Source organism: Cucurbita pepo, chromosome 3 (assembly GCF_057944985.1).
Source record: "Cucurbita pepo subsp. pepo isolate OVF chromosome 3, ASM5794498v1, whole genome shotgun sequence".
NCBI lineage: Eukaryota > Viridiplantae > Streptophyta > Magnoliopsida > Cucurbitales > Cucurbitaceae > Cucurbita > Cucurbita pepo.
Genome location: NC_141800.1, coordinates 16,518,387 through 16,537,638, shown reverse-complemented (window position 1 = coordinate 16,537,638; position 19,252 = coordinate 16,518,387). Strand labels below are relative to the sequence as shown.

The 19,252-nt window shown below is 39.5% G+C and overlaps 7 protein-coding genes across 9 annotated transcripts; 4 read left to right on the top strand and 3 right to left on the bottom strand.

Annotated features, from left to right (window-relative positions):
• The first annotated feature begins 78 nt into the window (after positions 1–78).
• On the top strand, positions 79–2,489 carry LOC111790500 (proteasome subunit beta type-2-A-like). The gene is made up of 3 exons (XM_023671420.2): positions 79–369; positions 460–583; positions 1,930–2,489. The coding sequence occupies exons 1-3, from the start codon at positions 212–214 to the stop codon at positions 2,263–2,265; spliced, it is 618 nt and encodes a 205-aa protein (XP_023527188.2). The 5' UTR covers positions 79–211; the 3' UTR covers positions 2,266–2,489.
• A 518-nt stretch (positions 2,490–3,007) lies between these two features.
• Positions 3,008–4,771, bottom strand: LOC111790499 (non-specific lipid transfer protein GPI-anchored 20). The gene is made up of 4 exons (XM_023671419.2): positions 3,874–4,771; positions 3,673–3,699; positions 3,530–3,583; positions 3,008–3,454 (listed from the first exon to the last, which is right to left on the bottom strand). The coding sequence occupies exons 1-4, from the start codon at positions 4,211–4,213 to the stop codon at positions 3,246–3,248; spliced, it is 630 nt and encodes a 209-aa protein (XP_023527187.2). The 5' UTR covers positions 4,214–4,771; the 3' UTR covers positions 3,008–3,245.
• A 324-nt stretch (positions 4,772–5,095) lies between these two features.
• On the bottom strand, positions 5,096–8,749 carry LOC111790290 (protein CDC73 homolog). Its single transcript, XM_023671152.2, has 6 exons — positions 7,532–8,749; positions 7,344–7,426; positions 6,493–7,211; positions 6,348–6,415; positions 5,900–6,230; positions 5,096–5,814 (listed from the first exon to the last, which is right to left on the bottom strand). The coding sequence occupies exons 1-3, from the start codon at positions 8,577–8,579 to the stop codon at positions 7,119–7,121; spliced, it is 1,224 nt and encodes a 407-aa protein (XP_023526920.2). The 5' UTR covers positions 8,580–8,749; the 3' UTR covers positions 5,096–5,814; positions 5,900–6,230; positions 6,348–6,415; positions 6,493–7,118.
• On the top strand, positions 5,920–6,843 carry LOC111790508 (non-specific lipid transfer protein GPI-anchored 26-like). Its single transcript, XM_023671430.2, has 3 exons — positions 5,920–6,238; positions 6,362–6,421; positions 6,509–6,843. Exons 1-3 carry the CDS (start codon positions 5,920–5,922, stop codon positions 6,637–6,639), a joined length of 510 nt encoding a protein of 169 aa, XP_023527198.2. The 3' UTR covers positions 6,640–6,843.
• Positions 8,750–8,884: 135 nt separating the features above from the next.
• Positions 8,885–9,549, bottom strand: LOC111790509 (uncharacterized). The gene has a single exon (XM_023671431.2). The coding sequence runs from the start codon at positions 9,547–9,549 to the stop codon at positions 9,043–9,045; it is 507 nt and encodes a 168-aa protein (XP_023527199.2). The 3' UTR covers positions 8,885–9,042.
• On the top strand, positions 9,485–10,441 carry LOC111790505 (Acyl-CoA N-acyltransferases (NAT) superfamily protein). Of its 2 annotated transcripts, none has more exons than XM_023671425.2 (2): positions 9,485–9,624; positions 9,781–10,441. In XM_023671425.2, exon 2 carries the CDS (start codon positions 9,822–9,824, stop codon positions 10,380–10,382), a length of 561 nt encoding a protein of 186 aa, XP_023527193.1. In that variant the 5' UTR covers positions 9,485–9,624; positions 9,781–9,821; the 3' UTR covers positions 10,383–10,441. The 2 variants fall into 2 exon arrangements, with proteins under 2 accessions (XP_023527193.1, XP_023527195.1); XM_023671427.2 differs by having other exon boundaries at positions 9,532–9,668.
• Positions 10,442–10,744: 303 nt separating this feature from the next.
• On the top strand, positions 10,745–18,396 carry LOC111790478 (folate-biopterin transporter 1, chloroplastic). Of its 2 annotated transcripts, none has more exons than XM_023671388.2 (9): positions 10,745–11,175; positions 11,911–12,119; positions 12,462–12,526; positions 12,649–12,811; positions 16,318–16,466; positions 16,959–17,201; positions 17,319–17,487; positions 17,578–17,670; positions 17,762–18,396. In XM_023671388.2, exons 1-9 carry the CDS (start codon positions 10,917–10,919, stop codon positions 18,056–18,058), a joined length of 1,647 nt encoding a protein of 548 aa, XP_023527156.1. In that variant the 5' UTR covers positions 10,745–10,916; the 3' UTR covers positions 18,059–18,396. The 2 variants fall into 2 exon arrangements, with proteins under 2 accessions (XP_023527156.1, XP_023527158.1); XM_023671390.2 differs by lacking the exon at positions 10,745–11,175 and adding an exon at positions 11,353–11,429.
• The last annotated feature ends 856 nt before the right edge of the window (positions 18,397–19,252 follow it).

Sequence of the window (19,252 nt, the reverse complement as noted above, 5' to 3'; positions counted from 1 at the left end):
AAATAGGGAAGGAAAATTAAAAAAAGAAAATAATTTAAATCCAAAATTTGAAAAATAAAAATGTAAAATGAAAAAGCCTCTTAAGAGTGAGAGAACTTGTTCTTCAAGTCGCTGCTGTAAAAGCATATATAATTTCAGAAGGGGGGGCTCTCCCGAATTTCACAGAAGCTTGTAAAAACCAGATCGATTTCAAGAAGAACGAAGAAGAGAAATGGAGAGCGTATTTGGATTTGTTGGCAACGGATTCGTCATAGTGGCGGCTGACACATCGGCGGTGCATAGTATTTTGGTTCATAAATCCAACGAGGACAAGATCATGGTTCTCGATTCCCACAAGCTCGTTGCAGCTAGCGGCGAACCTGGCGACAGGTTTGAGGTTTTTATTGATGGAAATCTTGTTTCTTCTCTAATCGTTTGCCTTTTGTTAATTATGTGTTTCTTTCGCCTGTGATTCGATAGGGTTCAGTTCACGGAGTATATACAGAAGAATGTGGCTTTGTATCAGTTTCGCAATGGTATCCCTTTGACCTCTGCTGCTGCTGCTAATTTTACTCGTGGTGAACTCGCAACCGCCTTGCGGAAGGTAATATCATTTCTTCTTACTATAACTTTCATTTGACTAAATTTTTAAGTTTTGGGAACGTTGGATCATGGGGGTTGGTTTAAGCGGTTCTAATAATTCATCGTGATGATGAAGTATGAATAGTTTTGTCTTCAATCTAACTTTCACTAGTTTGTGGAGCTTAAAACTGTTCAAATGTTTACAGAGCGAGGGAATATTGTCTTGGTTTGTTTTTTTCGAAACCCCTTGATTTCTGTCATTCTGTCATCTTTAAGGATGCCTCACAATGGAAAGAAACTAGACCGATAACCATCTTCGGATGTTGTATGTTAAACACTTTGATTTGCGTTTTTGTTCTTGTATCCAGCTGTGTAAGGTGTAGGCAGGCCAAAGTTCATGTATTTCTCTTATATCATGTTTCGTCTTGCTATTATCATCCTATTGGTTCATTTCTTACTAGTATGGCATAGTATGGCATTTCATAACTCAGAAAGTTAACGATGATGAGCTTATGTATTATACTCTACTTCTTGTCCGAGAAATAGAACCAAGCCCACTTATAGATATTGTCATCTTTGAGTTTTTCCTTTAAGGGCTTCCCCGAAAGGTTTTAAAATATGTCTGATGTTAGAGAATAGTTTCCACACCCTTATAAGGAATGTTTCTTACCTTTATAAAGAATGTTTTGTTCCCCTCTCCAACCGATATGGGATCTCATAATCTACTCCCTTGGGGGCCAATGTCCTCGCTGGCAATCCACCCGATGTCTGGCTCTGATACCATTTGTAACAGCTCAAGTCCACTACTAGTAGATATTGTCCTTGTAATCTCATTTAATTTCACTAAATTCTGCTAGAGATGTGTTCGAATTTAATTTGATGTGTTGAGGGCAAGATCGGGTTGGCTTTAAAATGGTATGGCATGTGATGTGGTGACGACTGCATAGAATACTAATGATTTTCACGAAATCTGGTTCGTGTTTACATATGTACACTCTTTATGTCCAGTTCTATGAAATCTTCCTTGATCTTGCTCCCCTACCGTGCACAAGGGTGACCTCTTTTTCTAGTGTCTTCGTGTCTCTTACTGAGTTGACAAAAAGTACCAATTATTGTGTTTCACCACTACAACTAAGTTTTTAGCCACTGGGGCACAAGTCTTTATTCATTATGGATAAGCTAGGCTCGATGTAGAACTCGTGTAAACAACGAGCACATAAAATAGGAGTTTTACTGTGTAATTTGGTTTTTGTGCTTAGAACATAATAATAAGTGATCCACTATTCTTCTTGTAATCCTGCATTTAGCCGATTCTTTAAATGAGCTGTAACTGTCTCCCGATTTCAATTGTGAGTTCTTGATTTTCAGAATCCATATTCTGTAAACATTCTTTTGGCGGGATATGACAAGGAGACAGGCCCATCCCTCTTTTACATTGACTATATTGCCACCCTTCACAAGGTTGACAAGGGAGCTTTTGGTTATGGATCTTACTTTTCACTCTCCATGATGGATAGACACTACCATAGTGGTATGACAGAAGAAGAAGCTATTGATTTGGTTGATAAATGCATACTTGAGATCAGGTCCAGGCTTGTTGTGGCCCCACCGAACTTCGTTATCAAAATTGTAGACAAGAATGGAGCTAGGGAGGTTGCTTGGCGTCAATCCATCAAGGATGGAGCTAGCGTTCCTTCAGCTTAAGATTTAAATGTTATATCAGCAGAGGTTTGCTTTTCTTTCTGTCTTTTTTACTTTGTATGGGTAAAATACACCCTCTTCTGCTCTTGTTTCAGACAGTCTGATAGAGTAATGCTGTGGTTAACGTGAACACAATCTGAACTATAGATTGATTTATCATCTGCTGTGCTGAAGTTCAAAGGTGCTATTTATGAATACATTCATATTTAAGTTGGCCTCACAAAGAATTGTCGGTAGTTTTCTCTATGTTACGAAATGCCAGACATTATACCATTTGGGTGAACTTTCCATTCCAGGCTTTTCCTCAAAGTTTTTAAAACGCGTATGCTAGTAAAAGGTTTTTATACCCTTATAAAAAAAAACGTTTCGTTCTCTTCCCCAACCAACGTGGGGATCTCACAAATCCATCCCCCTTATGAGGCTTAGCGTCCTTGTTGGCACACCGCTTGGTGTCCACTCCCCGTTTAGAGCTTAACAGCCCCCCAAGTCCACTACTAGCAGATATTGTCCTCTTTCGGGCTTTGCCTTGAGGGGAAAAACGCGTATGATAGGGAGAAATTTCCACACCTTATAAAAAAATGTTTTGTTCTCCTCTCCAATTGACCCGAGATCTTACCAATCAGCCTAAAAATGACTTGAAAAGCTAGCGACTCACATTTCTAGCATTATTTGTTTAGGGCGATGATAGTGCTTGAGGTTTAACTATTATTGTAATAGACTCCAAACTATTTTAATTTGTGAGAAAAGCAATAAATGAAGAATTTAAATTGATCATAAACAAAGTAACAAACAATTCTCGGTATGTCTGCTTTTTAGGTATACAAGCAGTCACTCCTCTGAACCAACTCAAAGCCCAAAAACCTAATCAAACAACTATTCCACTCAAAACTCAAAAGAATAACTCCCCACAATTACAAATAAATAAACAGATCTTTTTTATTTTTTGTTGGAACCAATAAATCAGCAGATTTTGGATAAGCAATCTAGTATAGCTTCGAAACCATACAACTCAATGCCAATCCCAGAAGATAGAAGTTGTAAGTGGGTATTGTAGCAGATGACGGAGTCAGTTCAGGTGAAATCCCAGTCCCGGCATCAGTGGTCGTGGTCGGAGTTTCAGGCGGAGTTAGAAACTCTGTGGTTTCTGCTTCCGGTGACTGTGCAGGCGTGGCAGGTTGAGGGATGCCAGAACCTAATCAAGAAATGCAAAGCATTTGGAGATCAACACAAGTTTTTCAAACTCAAAGCTTAAGTGTGAAATATGTACCTAATGGAGTTGGTGATGCATCAGGAGAGAGGGCTGGACCAAGTGAGATAGGACCTATCAAAACATACCAGAAAAACTGTCATCATCCTCCTCCTCCCCATAAAAACATCAGTCTTCTCACTCTTTGAAGTAAAGCATATTACCTGGAGCTGGAATAGGAGCAGCAGAGGCTGCAAAAAGAACCCAAACAAACACCAAGTTATCAATTTTCTCGTTCAGAAATGAATCAAATTGAAGAAGTTTCCATAAAGTAATATGGAGATGGAGATTTGAACTTTGATCTCATGGTTAAAGACACTTATTTGTTCTATGTTGTCAATTTTTAAGAAAGTTAGGAGTTGTACCTCTGCATTGGACTGGGACGCCGGGCATGTTACAGGCACGAGGAAGAGAAATCGCCAATGATCGGTTGATGGGTAGTTGGAAAGGAACGCTTGCAGTGACAATGAGACAGAGGCAATCCATTCCTGTGCCAGTGAGCGACCTTAGATAATCACAACAGCTTGCAGTTGGTGAAGTGCCATTTGCTGTGCTGTTTGTGAGCAAGTTCATGCAAGGAGTGAAGCGAGCAATCATGGAAGGATTGCAGGGTGAATTGATCTGACCCAAAACTGGAAGAATTGCTACAGCAAACGCTAGAGCGAGCACCGGGATTGTTCGGGCAAGGGGTACAAATGGCTCCATTGGGATAACTCTTGTGGGGAGTGTATGATAATGTTCCGAGACTTTGGATTTGGAAGTTTATTGGAGTTAAGAGGAGAAGGTGAAGGAATTTATAGAAGAGGGTCAAAGTGAGAGGGAGTGGAGGGGAAGCCATGGGTTTGGTTTTGAAGCTCAACTACCTACCTTAGCAACCACTTGCAGGCTTCAGCAGAGCTCAAATTCATTACGGCTATACTTCTGAGTTCAAACTGACATTCTTGTGCCCCCTCAATTCTTTGAATAATATAGCTAAGATTTTTATAGCCTAAGGTTAAAATACTACTTTGGTTTATTTTGGTGACGTTATTTCCAACTCTCGGTTCAATTTAGTCTCTATATTTTTATGAAGTGATTTATTTTCAGAGAGATATTTGTTACAGATCTAGATCTTGCATTCTCATGTCCAGAACCCTCGAGTTGGCCAGTCTCCCACGACTTCTCTCTTTTCGTGAATGCATTTCCTCTGCTTATATGAGTTTGACCCATCTTTTACTTCTGACTCATTGTGAGCCATTTGATGACCTAACTTTTTCGAAGGGTCGGCAGGTCATGGGAGCCTCAGCTCATGCATCGATTTATCGAAAGAACCAGTGCTATCTCACTATTATAAATAGAGATGAAAGGGATCACTTTTTAAAAATAAAAGGACAGAAAACAAACATTCTGGAAGTACAAAGGTGAATTGAACAAGAGTTGAAATAACATAAACCTGGTATTTAAACCTATATGTCATCATCAAGACAAACACACTATTGATGAATACCTAGTGATTTCTTTGATGAGTTTGTTCAATAGAAACACTAGCTGTTTTTCATAGGTTAAGAAAACACTTTTGGTCATTGAACTTACCTAAAGTTAGTTCCCAAAAATTCAATAAAAAGGTTACATTAGTTCGCTTCGATCTCGGGACTACGCCCAATTTTCTACAACTTCATCAATTCGATAGTCTACAAAACGAATGAGCCTTGGCTTGCCCACCGTTCCTTTGATTTTGGCAGATTTTTGCTTCAAAACTTAGCAGTATTAATGTATACCGTCGGTGCATGTGCTTCTAAGAGACTATAACTCTTATTGAGGGGGCTGGAGCCGCAGGCCTACTGCATATCAATCACTGCACATGTACCCCTCTTTTGATCAGTGGAAGAACATGCCTTGTGCAGGACGTCTGTTCTTATTTTCTTTTTCCCATCATACTTTTGTTTATCTAACCCGCAGCAAAATTTCTCGAAGGGTTAGGATAACCATTGACCAAACACAGAAAGATATAAAAGTCGAAGCCAAAAGAAGGATCAAACGAGGATTACGCTTCCTACACGCCATTAAAGTTTAGCCACCCAAATCAACAGCCTTAAAGACTCCTAAAAGTCCCAAGTTTCTGAGTTTTTACCTGATGAAGAAGTTGGTTGCCGTGATAACCGATCTCCATATACCTTTCCCAAGTCCAGGCATTAGGTGTCAAAGCGCCAAAGTTGACCAGCTAGCTTAGCCCCAATAGCTCCAACGAAGAAAACTGTTAGGGAAGTAGGAAAAGTGGTTCACCAAATCAAACTTCTCTCCATCTGTCCCTTTCGTCCTTCCATTCCCTACAAAAACCACACAATTCTGCTCGGAACTTCACAAATCAAACTCTCTTACCTTCTGAGTTCTCATCAAATAAACTCTCTTTACCATTCCCAGAAGTAGTTGTAATGGAACACACAAAGATGGTGATGACTCTAGTTGCGGTTATTGTCGCTGTGCACTGGGCAGGAGCAGCCGCACAGTCGGACTGCACAAATGTGCTGATCAGCTTGTCGCCATGCTTGAATTACATTACAGGGAACTCCTCTACCCCATCACAAGCATGCTGCACACAGCTTGCAACTGTTGTCCGTTCACAACCACAATGCTTGTGCCAGGTCCTGAATGGTGGTGGCTCGTCGCTTGGGATCAATATCAACCAAACTCAGGCCCTGGCTCTTCCCCGAGTTTGCAATGTTCAGACTCCTTCCATCAGCAGCTGCAATGGTAAGAATTCAAGTGAACAATTTATGGGCACTACTGCACATTAATAATGAGCAGGAGGATTATTTATGAACTAATATCAATCTCTATCTAAAGTGCTAACTTGTAATACCTGAAAATTGTCAGTTGCTACTCCCACCGGCTCTCCAGCAGGAGCACCAGAATCTTCAAACAACATTCCTTCAGGTAAGAACAAAACAAACGCTTAACTGTATGCTCTATCAGTTTGTTCACACGGCAACTACAAATCAAAATACCTTACTGCTTGTGCAGGAACTGGATCAAAGACTGTTCCATCAACAGACAACGACTCATCAGACGGAACCTCGAACACTTTGTCAAAACCTCTACTATTCTCCATCTTGTTGGCTTCTGCATATGCTTCAGCTTTCAAGTTGTACTGATCTTCTTATCAGTAGCCTATCTTCTACAAATCGTTGTTTATTGTTCATTTATTGCATTTATATTTTTCCTGGAGTGTCCATTATGTAAAACATCCCTTTTGTTTAGGGTGTTTTTTTATCATCATATTCTCCTCTTGTGGGCATTTGTTTCCAAAAACTTGTATTACATCAGAGATTCTTTCGAATAAATTACACGATTATGTGCTTGTGAGTTTTATACTGACCGGAAGCAACATGAATCAATGAAATGAATGTCTAATATAGTTATGAACAAATTCGATCATCTAAAAATGAATTTGAATGAAGTTACAAAAATTATCTTCATTTTCCAATAAACATAAGTCCAAATAAGCCTGCTTCCAGTCAATTGTTACCTTAGGAAGCCCACTCGTCAGGAGAAAATCTCAACATGGTAACAAGAAAAAAGAGGGGGGGGGGGGGGGGGGGGGGGGGGGGTGCGGTGCACCATGGAACTCACATCAAGAATGCGACCGTGACCTCACAAATTCTTCTAGCCTATCCCACACCTCCAATGCTGCAGCTCTGTCTTGGTGCCGCTTGTTCTTGCTAATCTGCAAAAGGAAACATTATTTAAATTACTAAAGGACGTTGCCAAAGAACAAAAAAATAAAACCACAGCCAGATCAAGATTTAAGACAATGCAACAGGTTAGAGGGGGAGGGATAAGGGAAATAGAAGATTACCGAAATAATTCTAACATTCCACTGCTTCACATTCTTAGCTGATTCCAAACTATCGTCTTCAAATCGCATATAAAATCCAATAACTGCAAGATATTCAATACGCAAACATCAGATTAACTTATGATCTTGTGAAACTTAAGAGTATTAAGAAACAAAAACAACCCATTTGAGATCAATAGTTCACTTACTTTTATTGAAAATCTCAACATGGTTCTTATAGGGCCAATCTTTAAACTGCCATTCCTTTCCCAATACGAAAACAGCTACAACACGGTCCCAATCCTCTGATTTCAGAGCCGAGGGTTTGTCCCTGACCTCGTACGCGGTCACCACTCTATCTCTATCCCTACTGAATTTCTTCTGCACGGTCACACATTCAGGCCTCGCCCCTTTCATCTGCTTAACCTTGACGTCCGTGGGTATATAAACACCATCTTCCAAGAACTCTTTCACATTATATATTGTGATTAGAGTCTGAAAAGCACTCGGAACCAGAATTATTGGCACACCTTCACCAATTTTTCCTCCCTTCAAATGCATTTTCGGTTTCGGATTCGCATCATAACCCAAATCATCACCATACCCCACCAAACCCCTGTCATCGGATCCCATTAACCTACTCTTAGCAACCAAACCATCCTTCCTCTGCTGCGATTCAAGACGCTGCCTCTCCTCCTCGCGCTTCGTCGACGCCACAAGCACGTTGTAGAAATTCCTATTCTTACATTCCAACAACGATTCTCTGTCCTTCAACGGTCTCTCAATAGCCGTAATCATCGCCATATAATTCACATTGGTAGAATCCTTTAAACCGTCGTCCTCATCGACCGCATCGATGGCTGCGCCAACAACCACTGGGTTTTCAGGGCGATACTCATTCGCAGAGGGCAAATCGGGAAACTTGGGATTTTGGTGGACAAGAAGCTCAATGGCGTCGGAGGAGGAGACCTTGCCGGTAAGATAATCAAGCAAAGGCTTCCGGTCCGGGAAAGTAACCGAAGTAACTCCCTGCGTGCGAGCGTTCTGAAGATACTCTGTGTGCTTGACATGGTGATTTTTGATGTAATAAACGAGGGTTTCGAGTGTGTAAAGATTGCCCTGTTTGGAGCGGTAAGCGGTTTCGGCGGCGCAAGGGAAGGAATAGTCGGAGGCGAAACGGAACTCGTCGTTGACGCGGATGATTTTGTCGAGCTCGCCTCTAATGGTGAAGTCTCTGAGAGCTGAGAGAGGATCCATTAGCAGCGCAGTAGTTTTTTTCCTTTTCAGTTCTAATTGTAATTGAATTTCGAGGCTAGTTTTGTAATTTCAGGTCTTTAGTATTGGGCCTTTGGTCTTAGCCCAGAAAAAACTGAAAATATATTGGGCCTTTAGTCTTGGCCCAGTAAAATTTGAAAATAATACGGGAAACCATTTTCTAAAGCGCCACGTGTTCCAATTATTTATTTTATTTTAAAAACCTAATTTTACATTTTATTTTTAAAACTACATTATTATTGAATTTCTTCCTGAGATTTTTATACACATAGAACAATAAAAATATAACATATTTAAAAAAAATTAATTATTCAATATCAATATATCATTTAGACTTTATAAATTTTAGGTAATACATATTTTATTATGAAAAAACTAATACATTCATAATTAATATTTTAAATTATTTATGATTTAACTATTAATATTCTATAATTATTTTAAATTATTGGAGATCAGTAGAAAGAAGACTAAACATAACATAATCCCTAATTTGCCCTTTCATCACTCCATATTTTCTCAGAACGCCTTCTCTCTGAAATCCGGCCTTCTCCACCACTCTCTGAGACGCCAAATTCTCCACATCCACCAACGCCTCCAACCTCTCCAGTTCCGGCCGCTCCACGAAAATCCTCTCCGCCACCAATTTCACCGCCGCCGTCCCGATCCCTTTCCCCCAAAATTTGGATCCCAATACGTACCCTAGCTCTCCCCTGCACCGGTCCCTCGCTGCCTCATTCGCCGTCACCGAAATCGCTCCTACCGGCCGGCCGTCGACACAGATGGCCCGGTGCCAGGGGTGCGACAGGACTTGGTCGTTGATATACTTTATGGCGTCCGATTTATCCTGGTAGGGCTCCCAGGAACAGGATCGAGCTGCTTTCTCGTCCGATGCCCAAACCATGAAATCGTCGATGTCAGTGAGATCTAGTGGCCGGAGAGTAATTTCCATTGCTGTGAGATTTTTGGTTGCTGTGCTGGGGATTTCAGTGGGGAGTTATATAGAGAGGTGAAATGGAGGAAGAAGGTGGGCGGAATTTTCGTTCTAGAGAGTCAAAATTGATTTGCTTGGTGTGGACTCCAAGTCTACTATTTGTTAATTGATCTCTCGTATGTTGATGATTGGTTTGTTTTTTGTTATGAATTTATTTGATTCATGTTCAAATAAATGCAAATTTTATAGGTTTATAGCCGCCATAGCTGACCAAATGAGAAATTTGACCGATGGACAAACAATTTTTTAGCCCCAATGCTTTCAACCATAATTGCCCAATGAACTCATCAACAATCTCCGTCCGCCCGTTCAATCTCTCCGACGCCGACGACTTTCTCAGGTGGGCCGGCGATGACAGAGTAACCCGCTATCTCCGATGGAACACAATAACCTCCAAAGAAGAAGCATTAACTTACCTAGAGAAGGTCGCGATCCCCCATCCATGGCGGCGGTCCATTTGCCTGAACGGCCGTTCCGTCGGGTACGTTTCGGTCAAGCCGGAATCAGAGGAGAAATGCAGAGCGAATATCAGTTATGCGGTGGCTGCAGAGCACTGGGGAAGAGGGATAGCCACGGCAGCACTGAGGGTCGCAATTCCGGCGGCGCTGATAGATTTCCCGGAGGTGGTTAGGATTCAGGCGCTGGTGGAGGTGGAGAATGAGGGATCACAGAGGGTTTTGGAAAAATTGGGGTTTTGCAGAGAGGGGCTGTTGAGGAAATACGGATTTTGTAAGGGCGAAATTCGGAATTTTATTGTTTTCAGTTTTTTAAGAACTGATCAACTCATGTGATCAATTTAGTGAAAATATAAACTAAAATAAAATTTAGAAGCGAACTTAATATTTCAATATTACTGTCTCCTCGGAATTATTAATTTCAGTTATATTCCTATAATATTTTTTAATATAATATATATTTAAAATTTACTCAACAATAATATATAAAATTTTGAGTTTTATGAAATTTTAGTGGTTATTTTAATGGAAATAAATAAATTTTTGTATAAATAATTAAGAAAAAAATAATTTCACAACTAGAAAAAAAATTAAATTATAGGTTAACCCAATATTTTGGGTTTATTAAAATATATATATATATATATGAAAACCCCATTTTATCCTCCAAGCACAATAAAAATAGGAAAGATTTTGGCGCCCTACTCCCACGGCCACGCAAAGGCAACCGATAATTGATATCGCCCAGATACGCGTCGTACATCTCCGCCCTGGCGCAGAGAAGAAGAGGGTCAGTTTAGTCATTTCCATTTCGATTAATCACAATTAAGATTCTAACCCAAATTAGTGTCCTTGATTAAATATTCCTCCATGGCCTACATTTTAATACCCGCACCCATCATACAATCAGTCTCTATCTCGCGCTTCGAAAACCCAATTCTGTCCTTCCCTACTTCCTATAAGATACGCCGGAAGCCGGCTCCTCCCGGCGTCGGAGCCTTCAAGCGGAGTCGACAGCCGCCATCGTCGCTGCTGCCTTGTCGGAACAGTCCTAAAGACGACATGTCTGTCGCCGTTCCCATGTCGCAAATGGACGTGGATGACGAGTCATTGCCTAATTCTCGGAGTGGTAAGATTATAATTGTTTTGTTCTGTTTCGTGTTGTAATTTGTGGAAGTACACCATTTATTGGTGTCTTTGGAAATTGGAACTTTCAGATTTGAAGACGAATTGTTTGTTTGTTTGTTTGTTTGTTTTTTTAATTATGTTCTGTTGCCGAGAATAGGTTACATGGTGCAGCACAAAAGATATTTCGGAATCTACGACGAGAGCTTTTGAAATATAAATGTTCATTAATTGAGCGGTTTCTATGGATAAATAGAGGTTCGATTCGAGTGGCAATCTTACTTTGCTTCCGGAATTAATCGTGCTTCGTAATTCATTTTTTTCCAGAAGAATTAGTGTCAATTACAGCAAGGTAAAATATACAAAAATAATTAGAATCTCCGGAGTTTAGGATGGCGATGATCTCTCGTGTGCACAGCGAAGGTTGATTAACAGATCACATATATGGACTTATGTTTCGGTTGATGAAGGATTTAAATAACTTTGGATTGAAATTTTGCTTTTATCGTGAATTGTGCTTTTTGATGACCCCTTCAATCAATTGCTAGATGAATTAGACGAAGAAGAGCTATGGGAGCTTTTATATACAACGTTGATGTGATCCTCGAGCTTGAACGCGTTAAAGTTACATTTGGTTGCTTTTCATCATATTGTACTCAAACCAGGACACTGATACATTTTACCTTTCGGGATTCTTAATCCACTATGCATCTTACTTCTTGTTGCTTGTATGATCCAGGTAATGACAGAGAAGGATTGCTTCCGTATAATGGTAAAAGTACTGCTCATAAGAAGTATTTCTCGAGCACCATTAAAATTTTTGGGGTGGACCTATCTCCAGATAATGTGGCTGTCGCCATGGTTTATTTTGTTCAAGGGGTTTTAGGCCTAGCAAGGCTTGCGGTCAGTTTTTACTTAAAGGATGATCTGCACCTAGATCCTGCAGAGGTATATACTATGTAGTCCCGTGATCATAATAAATTTTTAATTCTTACCTACAAATGTACGATATGAAATGTTGACCTACCTTAATGGTGCATGCTGATGGTTGTATATTGTTAACTTTTAACATTTGTTTTCTGCTCAGTATTTGCATATATAACTTATCTTTATTTTGCGCGATATAGACATTCTCCTTTGTGGCATAAATTTCAACGAAGTAGATCATTTCTGTGTCATTTTTAGTGTCTTTATTATGTGTATTAAGGTTACTTTGGTTTCAAAATTTTGTTTTGATTAAGTCAAAAATTGTGGTAATTAGGTATCTGATAAATTTTATTTATTGACTAGACAGCTGTAGTATCTGGCTTCTCTGCATTTCCATGGCTTGTCAAACCTTTATATGGGTTTATCAGGTATAAGCGTCTTTCGTCTTTGTTTCTCTCTTTATCTGAGTCTCTAACCTAACTTCCTCAGTCTCACACAGACGTGAAAAGAAAGAAAGAAAAAATTCTAACGAGTTTTTGGGTGAATGCAGTGATTCTGTTCCTCTTTTTGGTTATCGGAGAAGATCGTACTTGATTTTATCAGGACTGCTTGGTGCACTTTCGTGGACTTTAATGGCCACACTTGTCGATAGCAAGTATGGTGCTGCTTTCTGTATACTCCTTGGATCGCTTTCCGTAGCATTCTCAGATGTTGTAAGTGCCTTTTACTTTGCATTTATTTTCTCTCTTTTCGTTAGAGTGCCTTTTCAGCAATGATTGTTATGGAGACCAGGATTTAGGGCTGGTATCCTAATAATTCATTATTTATAGCCCCCAAGGGGCGGCACATTGGCAAGGGCTTGGGGTCTCTTGCTCATACCGGTTGAGAGGTCCCAAGTTTGAACCTTCGACTTTACCAAAAGCCCTTGATGTCTCCCTAGTCCAGGCCTTGAGGCAGGCGCAGGTGTCTCTGGGTATAGGGATGTTCAGTTCCGATTCCCGGTTATTAAATATAAAACTTTCACTTGTCTATGGAATTTCCATTTTAAGTGTTGGAACTTTGATATTGTTGTTTGTTAATGTTGGTAAGATATAAAAGCGTTGGTCGGTATTCTTCCATTTTGATAGACATCACATGTTCAAATCTAAACAACGTAGGTTCAAGTTTATTCACCTTTTGGTTGGCCCCCCCAAACCTTGATCATTGATCACCTCGTAGTTTGTGACTGGTTCATGTAATTTTCCCATTGCACAACACAAGAAGTCAAGTTTTTATCTCATTTTGTGAAGTTTAATTTTTATTTAATATCATAATAAATGACTTGTTTTTTTAATGCTGTTTTTTACTTTTAGTGAACTTCATTAAATTATTCAAATTATTTTTAGAAAAATAATGTTGTGACTTTGTAGGACAATCATGATTTTTCCCTCATACGTCTGTTAAAAGCTTTAGCTGAAAATGCTATGGAAAAACTCGATTCACAACCACAAACCATGAAAGATCTCATCTTTTTGTGACTATATTAATTACTTATTTATGAAACTTGAGAAGGGGAACTTTGTTGTCTGACCAATAATGTAGTAAGGGAGTTAAAGAATCACACCTCCATTGTGAATTTTGACAGCTCCCCCCTCCCTTGCCATAGACGGTTTGAATGAACCCTCATAATTGTGCTCTCTTGGAACGTTTGAGGCCTTGACTCTAAGATTAAAAGAGCCCTTATCAAATGCCTTCTTATCAAGACCAACGCCACCTTTTTTATCCTCAAGAGACTAAATGAAGCAGTGTGAATAGGCAGTCTTATGGAAACGCTATGTAGTTCTAGGCATATTGCTTGGGTTGCTTTAGATGCTTTTAGAAGAACTGATGTTATTATCATCTTATGGAACGATTCATCCATGAAGGTTATAGAAGTCATTGAAGGTACTCATAATCTCATTCTTGATCTTGTTCTCTCCGGTAGCTATATGTTCTAGTTAACAGGCGTGTACAGGCTCTTAAAAGCTACCGACAGAGCAACCTTATGGACAGAACTCTATGACCTCTTCCATTTATGTTTGGATCACTGGACTTTAGGAGGAGAAATATAATGGCAAGTGAAGCACCAAGAGTGTGAGACTTTTCAACAAGTTTATTGATGATTCTGCCCTCGTTGGTCCTCCCCTATCAAATGGTAAATATTTTTGGTCTAGTTTCCATGATAGGCATTCCATGCTCTTATTGACTGATTTCTCATTACCGGCCCTTGCATTGAAAAATTCAACGCTGCTTTGGTGGAGAGGCTCCCCCACACTACATCAGACCACTGCCTGTTTCTCCTTACTCTTGGTTCTCAAAGATGGGGGGCTTGGAGATTATAAGTTCGAAACATGTGGGTGGATCCATTACCAGTATTTTGAGAATTGGTGGTAAAACAACCATTTGACAGGATGGTCAGGTCACGGTGTTATACAGAAACTCAAAGCACTAAAGGATGTATTAAGAGAATGGAACTGAGCAACCTTCGGCTGTATGAAAGTCGAGAAAACCAGCCTAACAAATGAAAAACTGAATTCATGTGCAAGAGGAATTTCAAGGGATCAATCCAATCTTGAGCCAAAGAAGAACTAAGATCAAATAAAATTGGCATCGAGACACCGGAAGGATGAAACCCATCAATTCAGTACCCCTGCCTATCTCAGGAGTTGGAAAGAGAACTTTGATCAAGCTGGGGACTTGAACTGGAAAATTTGATTTTGTGATAATTAAGTTGGACGACTTCGACATCGTGTTAGGGATGAATTTTTTGCTCGAATACAAAGTCATTCCCATGCCCCTAGCGAAAGGCTTAGTAATAATAGGGTCTGAACCCACCATCATTCAGACTAACACTTATCAACCAAAAGGCGTGAGGATGATGTTGGCACTGTAATTGAGAAGGACGTTGACATGGTTGATCGAGACTTTCTTAGCGAGTTAGTGACTGCTAAAGGGTTTGACCCAAAGTGGAGAAGATGGATCTGGGGTTGTATCTCTACGGAAAATTATTCTATCATCATCGACAGAGAACCAAGGGGTAAGATCATAGACTCGAGGGGTCATTGCCACAGTGATCCCTTCTCCCTTTTCCTCTTTACAATTGTGGCTAATTTCTAGTCATGCTATCTCAAGAACCTAAAAGAAGTTCCATAAAGGGTTTTGAGGTTGGTGATGGGATTCTCTCCATTAACTACCGGCAGTTTGCAGATGACAGCATCCTCTCATCTTGAAATAAAGATATGCTTACATCCCCGAAGAAGCTTTGGGCCTTGGCATAAATCATAAAAAATCAGAGTTCTTGGGCGTCAATTTGTCATCTGACAGAGTGTCCCTCGCCTCTGCCTGCATATGTTTTATCATAAATCATAAAAGACAGTATCCCTCGCCTCTTAAAGCCGCCTTCCCAAGACTATATGCTTTATCATTTGAAAAGACAGAACCATTTATGAAATGGGAAAAATGCTTCATGGGATTTGGGCTCCGGCAACAAGTCCCAACATAGATGATCAATGGAATTAGATCTTGGATACAAAAGGATCCTATGCGGCAAAGTCCCTTACTAAAAAATTATCACCTAGTGGCCATATCCTGCAATAAGATCTTTACCCCATCGTAGGGAAAGGCCCTTGTGAGAATTTTCATTTGGAAACTTACTCATGGATGCATCAGTACAGCTGACGCCTTGCTCAAGAAAGTCCCATGGCTCGTCTCCTCTCCAAACTGGTGTGTTCTATATATAGAAATGGAGCAAGTTTGGCGCACCTTTTTACTACATGTCAATTTGCTCACTTTTACTGGATGAGAGTCTTCCCAACTTTCAACGGCCACATTGCTCTCCAGCCTTTCCCTTTTCTTCACCAGTAAGACAGAATCAGGAGAATGGGCTTTGACTCGATTGTATAATGTTTAATGGCTGGCATTTCCCCCACTAAACGGTCAAGTTTGACCTTTATGAGCAAAACTATACTGTAGCATTTTCTTTAGAGAGAAAATAAACAAAAGCTACATTTTAGGTGAAGTATATGTTTATTCTTGTGAGCATAAGAATGTCAATATTCAATAGTGTCCTGTGTATCTCTATCTCTTCAATCTCCTTAGCCATAATTAATGTCAATATTCAATAGTGTCCTGTACATTAGCCATAATTACATAATTTGCAACCTGGGGTTCCTTTTTCTGATACATTGGAAGTTTGGTACAGGTTGTAGATTCCATGGTAGTTGAGAGGGCTCGTGGTGAATCCCAAAGTATGTCAGGATCTCTTCAGTCCTTATGTTGGGGTTCTTCAGCTTTTGGTGGAATAGTGAGTTCCTACTTTAGTGGTTCACTGGTGGATGCATATGGTGTAAGGTACTGTATTTCTTCATGCGTGGATGTTACAACTTACATAGAGGGAAAATTTTACTTTTTTAACTCTAAGCTTGTTGAGTTGAATCAAGTTTCACACTTTAACTTTCAATTCCATTTGGACCCTAGACTTAGATAGGTGTAATAGTTTCTATCATTGATTCAATTTCTGCTAATTTACTCACTCATTTTAACAAAATGTAATGTAAAAATCTTCATAAACTCACTAATTTGAAGAATAATGTGCGACACAAATTTAAGTCTGATTAATGAAAATGTATTTTATTTTTAACGATTTTTCAAATGAAACCTTAACAGAGGATAAAAGTTGAAATACTTTTCAAGTTTAAGGTTAAAATTGTAATGCTTATCTAAGTTTGGGTGCAATTTTATTAAATTGAAAATTTAGGATAGAAATTGATACAGTTTGACAAGTTAGTAATAAATTTTGGTTTTTGGAGCTGTGAATTCTAACAATCGATTTGGGCGTCTCAGGTTTGTTTTTGGAGTCACAGCTTTGTTGCCATTGATAACATCTGTGGTGGCAGTTCTTGTAAAAGAGCAGCCTGTGAGAGGAATAAATCGTCCTTCAGCTAGCTATGATTTTCTTGGGAGCTCAAGACAGCACGTTGTTGAATTGTGGGATGCTGTTAGTCAACGAAATGTGTTTCTTCCAACATTATTTATTTTCTTGTGGCAGGCAACACCACAATCAGATTCTGCCATGTTCTTCTTTACGTATGGCCGTTGTCTTTCTAAACTTTATCCCCTTTCCACATTTTAGTCGCTTTAAAGATTTTCTGCTCTCGGCATCTAATTTATATCCGAATATCCGTGGGTTTGATCTTTTCTCAGCACAAATAAACTTGGATTCACTCCCGAATTTCTAGGGCGTGTCAAGCTTGTTACATCAATAGCATCGCTTGTCGGCGTTGGGCTTTATAATGGATTTCTTAAGAAAGTCCCTCTGAGGAAAATTTTTCTAGTAACCACCATTTTTGGCAGTGCACTTGGAATGAGCCAGGTCTGTGACATGATGGAAACATTTCACCTGTTCATGTTTGTGGTCCATTCTTTGTTATCTGCTTATCATGTTTTTCTGATCATTTTCTAGGTTCTCCTTGTAACGGGGTTAAATCGTGAGTGGGGTATAAGCGACGAGTGGTTTGCGATTGGGGATTCGTTGATTATAACGGTTCTTGGTCAGGTAATATATACTTTTGTACAATGTTGTATCTAATCGAGTGCCATCGATTTTCAGCAGAATTTAGTGAAGTAAATTTCTTCTTTTCCTGCAGGCGTCTTTCATGCCTGTTCTTGTTCTAGCAGCAAAATTATGTCCAGAAGGAATGGAAGCCACACTTTTTGCAACCCTCATGTCCATATCAAACGGAGGGAGTCTGCTAGGTGGCCTGATTGGTGCCGGTTTGACGCAACTGTTCGGCGTCACCAAAGACTCGTTCGATAACCTGTCTACCTTGATAATCCTGTGCAACCTTAGTTCACTGTTGCCATTGCCACTGCTCGGCCTCCTTCCCCAGGAATCCCCAGACTCAAACTCAGAGACCACTGACATGGAGTTGAAGTCTAACTGAAACTGTAATTGCTCTTTTAAGCATTGGCAAATTCTTCTTTGAGGGAAGATTGAGGGACGGTAGATTATGATTAGGATTTAGGAGGTGAATGAAGGGGTGTTACACGTCAGATAGCTGCCTCTTAACGATGAAACAAAGACCCCTAAACGGGCCCACCTTAATCCATAATGGAGCCCATCATGTGGCGAGCTGACTTTGTTCTCCACGTGGGTGGGCCCTAACTCCCTTCGCTTATCCAATCTGTGCCCCCAGTTTTGGGATGGAAGTTTGATTGATATATGGAAAAATAATTGAGCCAGGGCAGACCACCCCCCACACGGGCACGTTATTTCTCCTCTGATTATTATGTCACTTTCTCTACCATCGTAGAATATTAACTTACTATTTGAGCTCGTCAAGATCAAACCTCCAACTTCACAAGTAGTATACATTAATTAGTGTGAAGTTCTGCTCATTTTGACGCCTTAACCAGTAGAGCGATGGTTAGAATAGTAGGTTGGCTAACAATAATTATATAATAGGCGTTAAAAATTCTATTTATATTAGTGTCACATCTATCATGTTAACTTTATGGTATTTAATATCAATACAACATGAAAAGAATATAGGAACTGTATTATTTAGCCGAAAGTAAAATGAACAAAAAGATGGAAATGGAAATTTATTATTAGTATTATTATTGGTTTGTGTGACGTCCAATTCAATTCACAGGATAGCTTCAGAATTCACGGGGAATTTGCCATTTTGGCCGCTCATGCATTGGTGGTCACAATACAAAAGCTTTTGTGGTTGAAAGGTGGTGGAACCTCAAATGATTGACCATAATTTTATTCAATAACATCTAGTAAAATTTTGTTTCATATACAATATACCTTTTTCCTTTTTAGGTAGAACCCTAGGCGGGAATCGATATTATACTATACCTTGTCTTCTCCTCCGGAGCACGTTATATTTTATTTCTATTTTAAACGAATATCGAACGACATCGGCTGTTTAAAACCAATCTAAATAGTTAATTAGAATGGATATCTTCAAATGTTATAGGTATAATTGAAATCTACTACTTACGCTAAGTATATTGTTATATTATAGGCCATTGGCATACCACTTTTTCATTAAAAACTCGATAAAAGTTCGTTTCAAGACAAAATTAAAATTTAAAAAGTGTTTGTTGGAGAAACTAATATTAAAGAA

Bases quoted from the DNA above. Each gene is read 5' to 3' on its own strand.
- LOC111790500 (XM_023671420.2), top strand. From the start codon at position 212: ATGGAGAGCGTATTTGGATTTGTTGGCAACGGATTCGTCATAGTGGCG. The intron at 370-459 runs GTTTGAGGTTTT...GTGATTCGATAG, and splicing joins AGCGGCGAACCTGGCGACAG to GGTTCAGTTCACGGAGTATA. The intron at 584-1,929 runs GTAATATCATTT...CTTGATTTTCAG, and splicing joins TCGCAACCGCCTTGCGGAAG to AATCCATATTCTGTAAACAT.
- LOC111790499 (XM_023671419.2), bottom strand. From the start codon at position 4,213: ATGGAGCCATTTGTACCCCTTGCCCGAACAATCCCGGTGCTCGCTCTA. The intron at 3,584-3,672 runs GTAATATGCTTT...ATGTTTTGATAG, and splicing joins TGCTCCTATTCCAGCTCCAG to GTCCTATCTCACTTGGTCCA. The intron at 3,455-3,529 runs GTACATATTTCA...TTTCTTGATTAG, and splicing joins TGCATCACCAACTCCATTAG to GTTCTGGCATCCCTCAACCT.
- LOC111790508 (XM_023671430.2), top strand. From the start codon at position 5,920: ATGGAACACACAAAGATGGTGATGACTCTAGTTGCGGTTATTGTCGCT. The intron at 6,239-6,361 runs GTAAGAATTCAA...GAAAATTGTCAG, and splicing joins TTCCATCAGCAGCTGCAATG to TTGCTACTCCCACCGGCTCT. The intron at 6,422-6,508 runs GTAAGAACAAAA...CTGCTTGTGCAG, and splicing joins TTCAAACAACATTCCTTCAG to GAACTGGATCAAAGACTGTT.
- LOC111790290 (XM_023671152.2), bottom strand. From the start codon at position 8,579: ATGGATCCTCTCTCAGCTCTCAGAGACTTCACCATTAGAGGCGAGCTC. The intron at 7,427-7,531 runs GTAAGTGAACTA...AATATCTTGCAG, and splicing joins TGTTGAGATTTTCAATAAAA to TTATTGGATTTTATATGCGA. The intron at 7,212-7,343 runs GTAATCTTCTAT...TTCCTTTTGCAG, and splicing joins GGAATGTTAGAATTATTTCG to ATTAGCAAGAACAAGCGGCA.
- LOC111790509 (XM_023671431.2), bottom strand. From the start codon at position 9,549: ATGGAAATTACTCTCCGGCCACTAGATCTCACTGACATCGACGATTTC.
- LOC111790505 (XM_023671425.2), top strand. From the start codon at position 9,822: ATGGACAAACAATTTTTTAGCCCCAATGCTTTCAACCATAATTGCCCA.
- LOC111790478 (XM_023671388.2), top strand. From the start codon at position 10,917: ATGGCCTACATTTTAATACCCGCACCCATCATACAATCAGTCTCTATC. The intron at 12,120-12,461 runs GTATATACTATG...TTTATTGACTAG, and splicing joins TGCACCTAGATCCTGCAGAG to ACAGCTGTAGTATCTGGCTT. The intron at 12,527-12,648 runs GTATAAGCGTCT...GGGTGAATGCAG, and splicing joins CCTTTATATGGGTTTATCAG to TGATTCTGTTCCTCTTTTTG.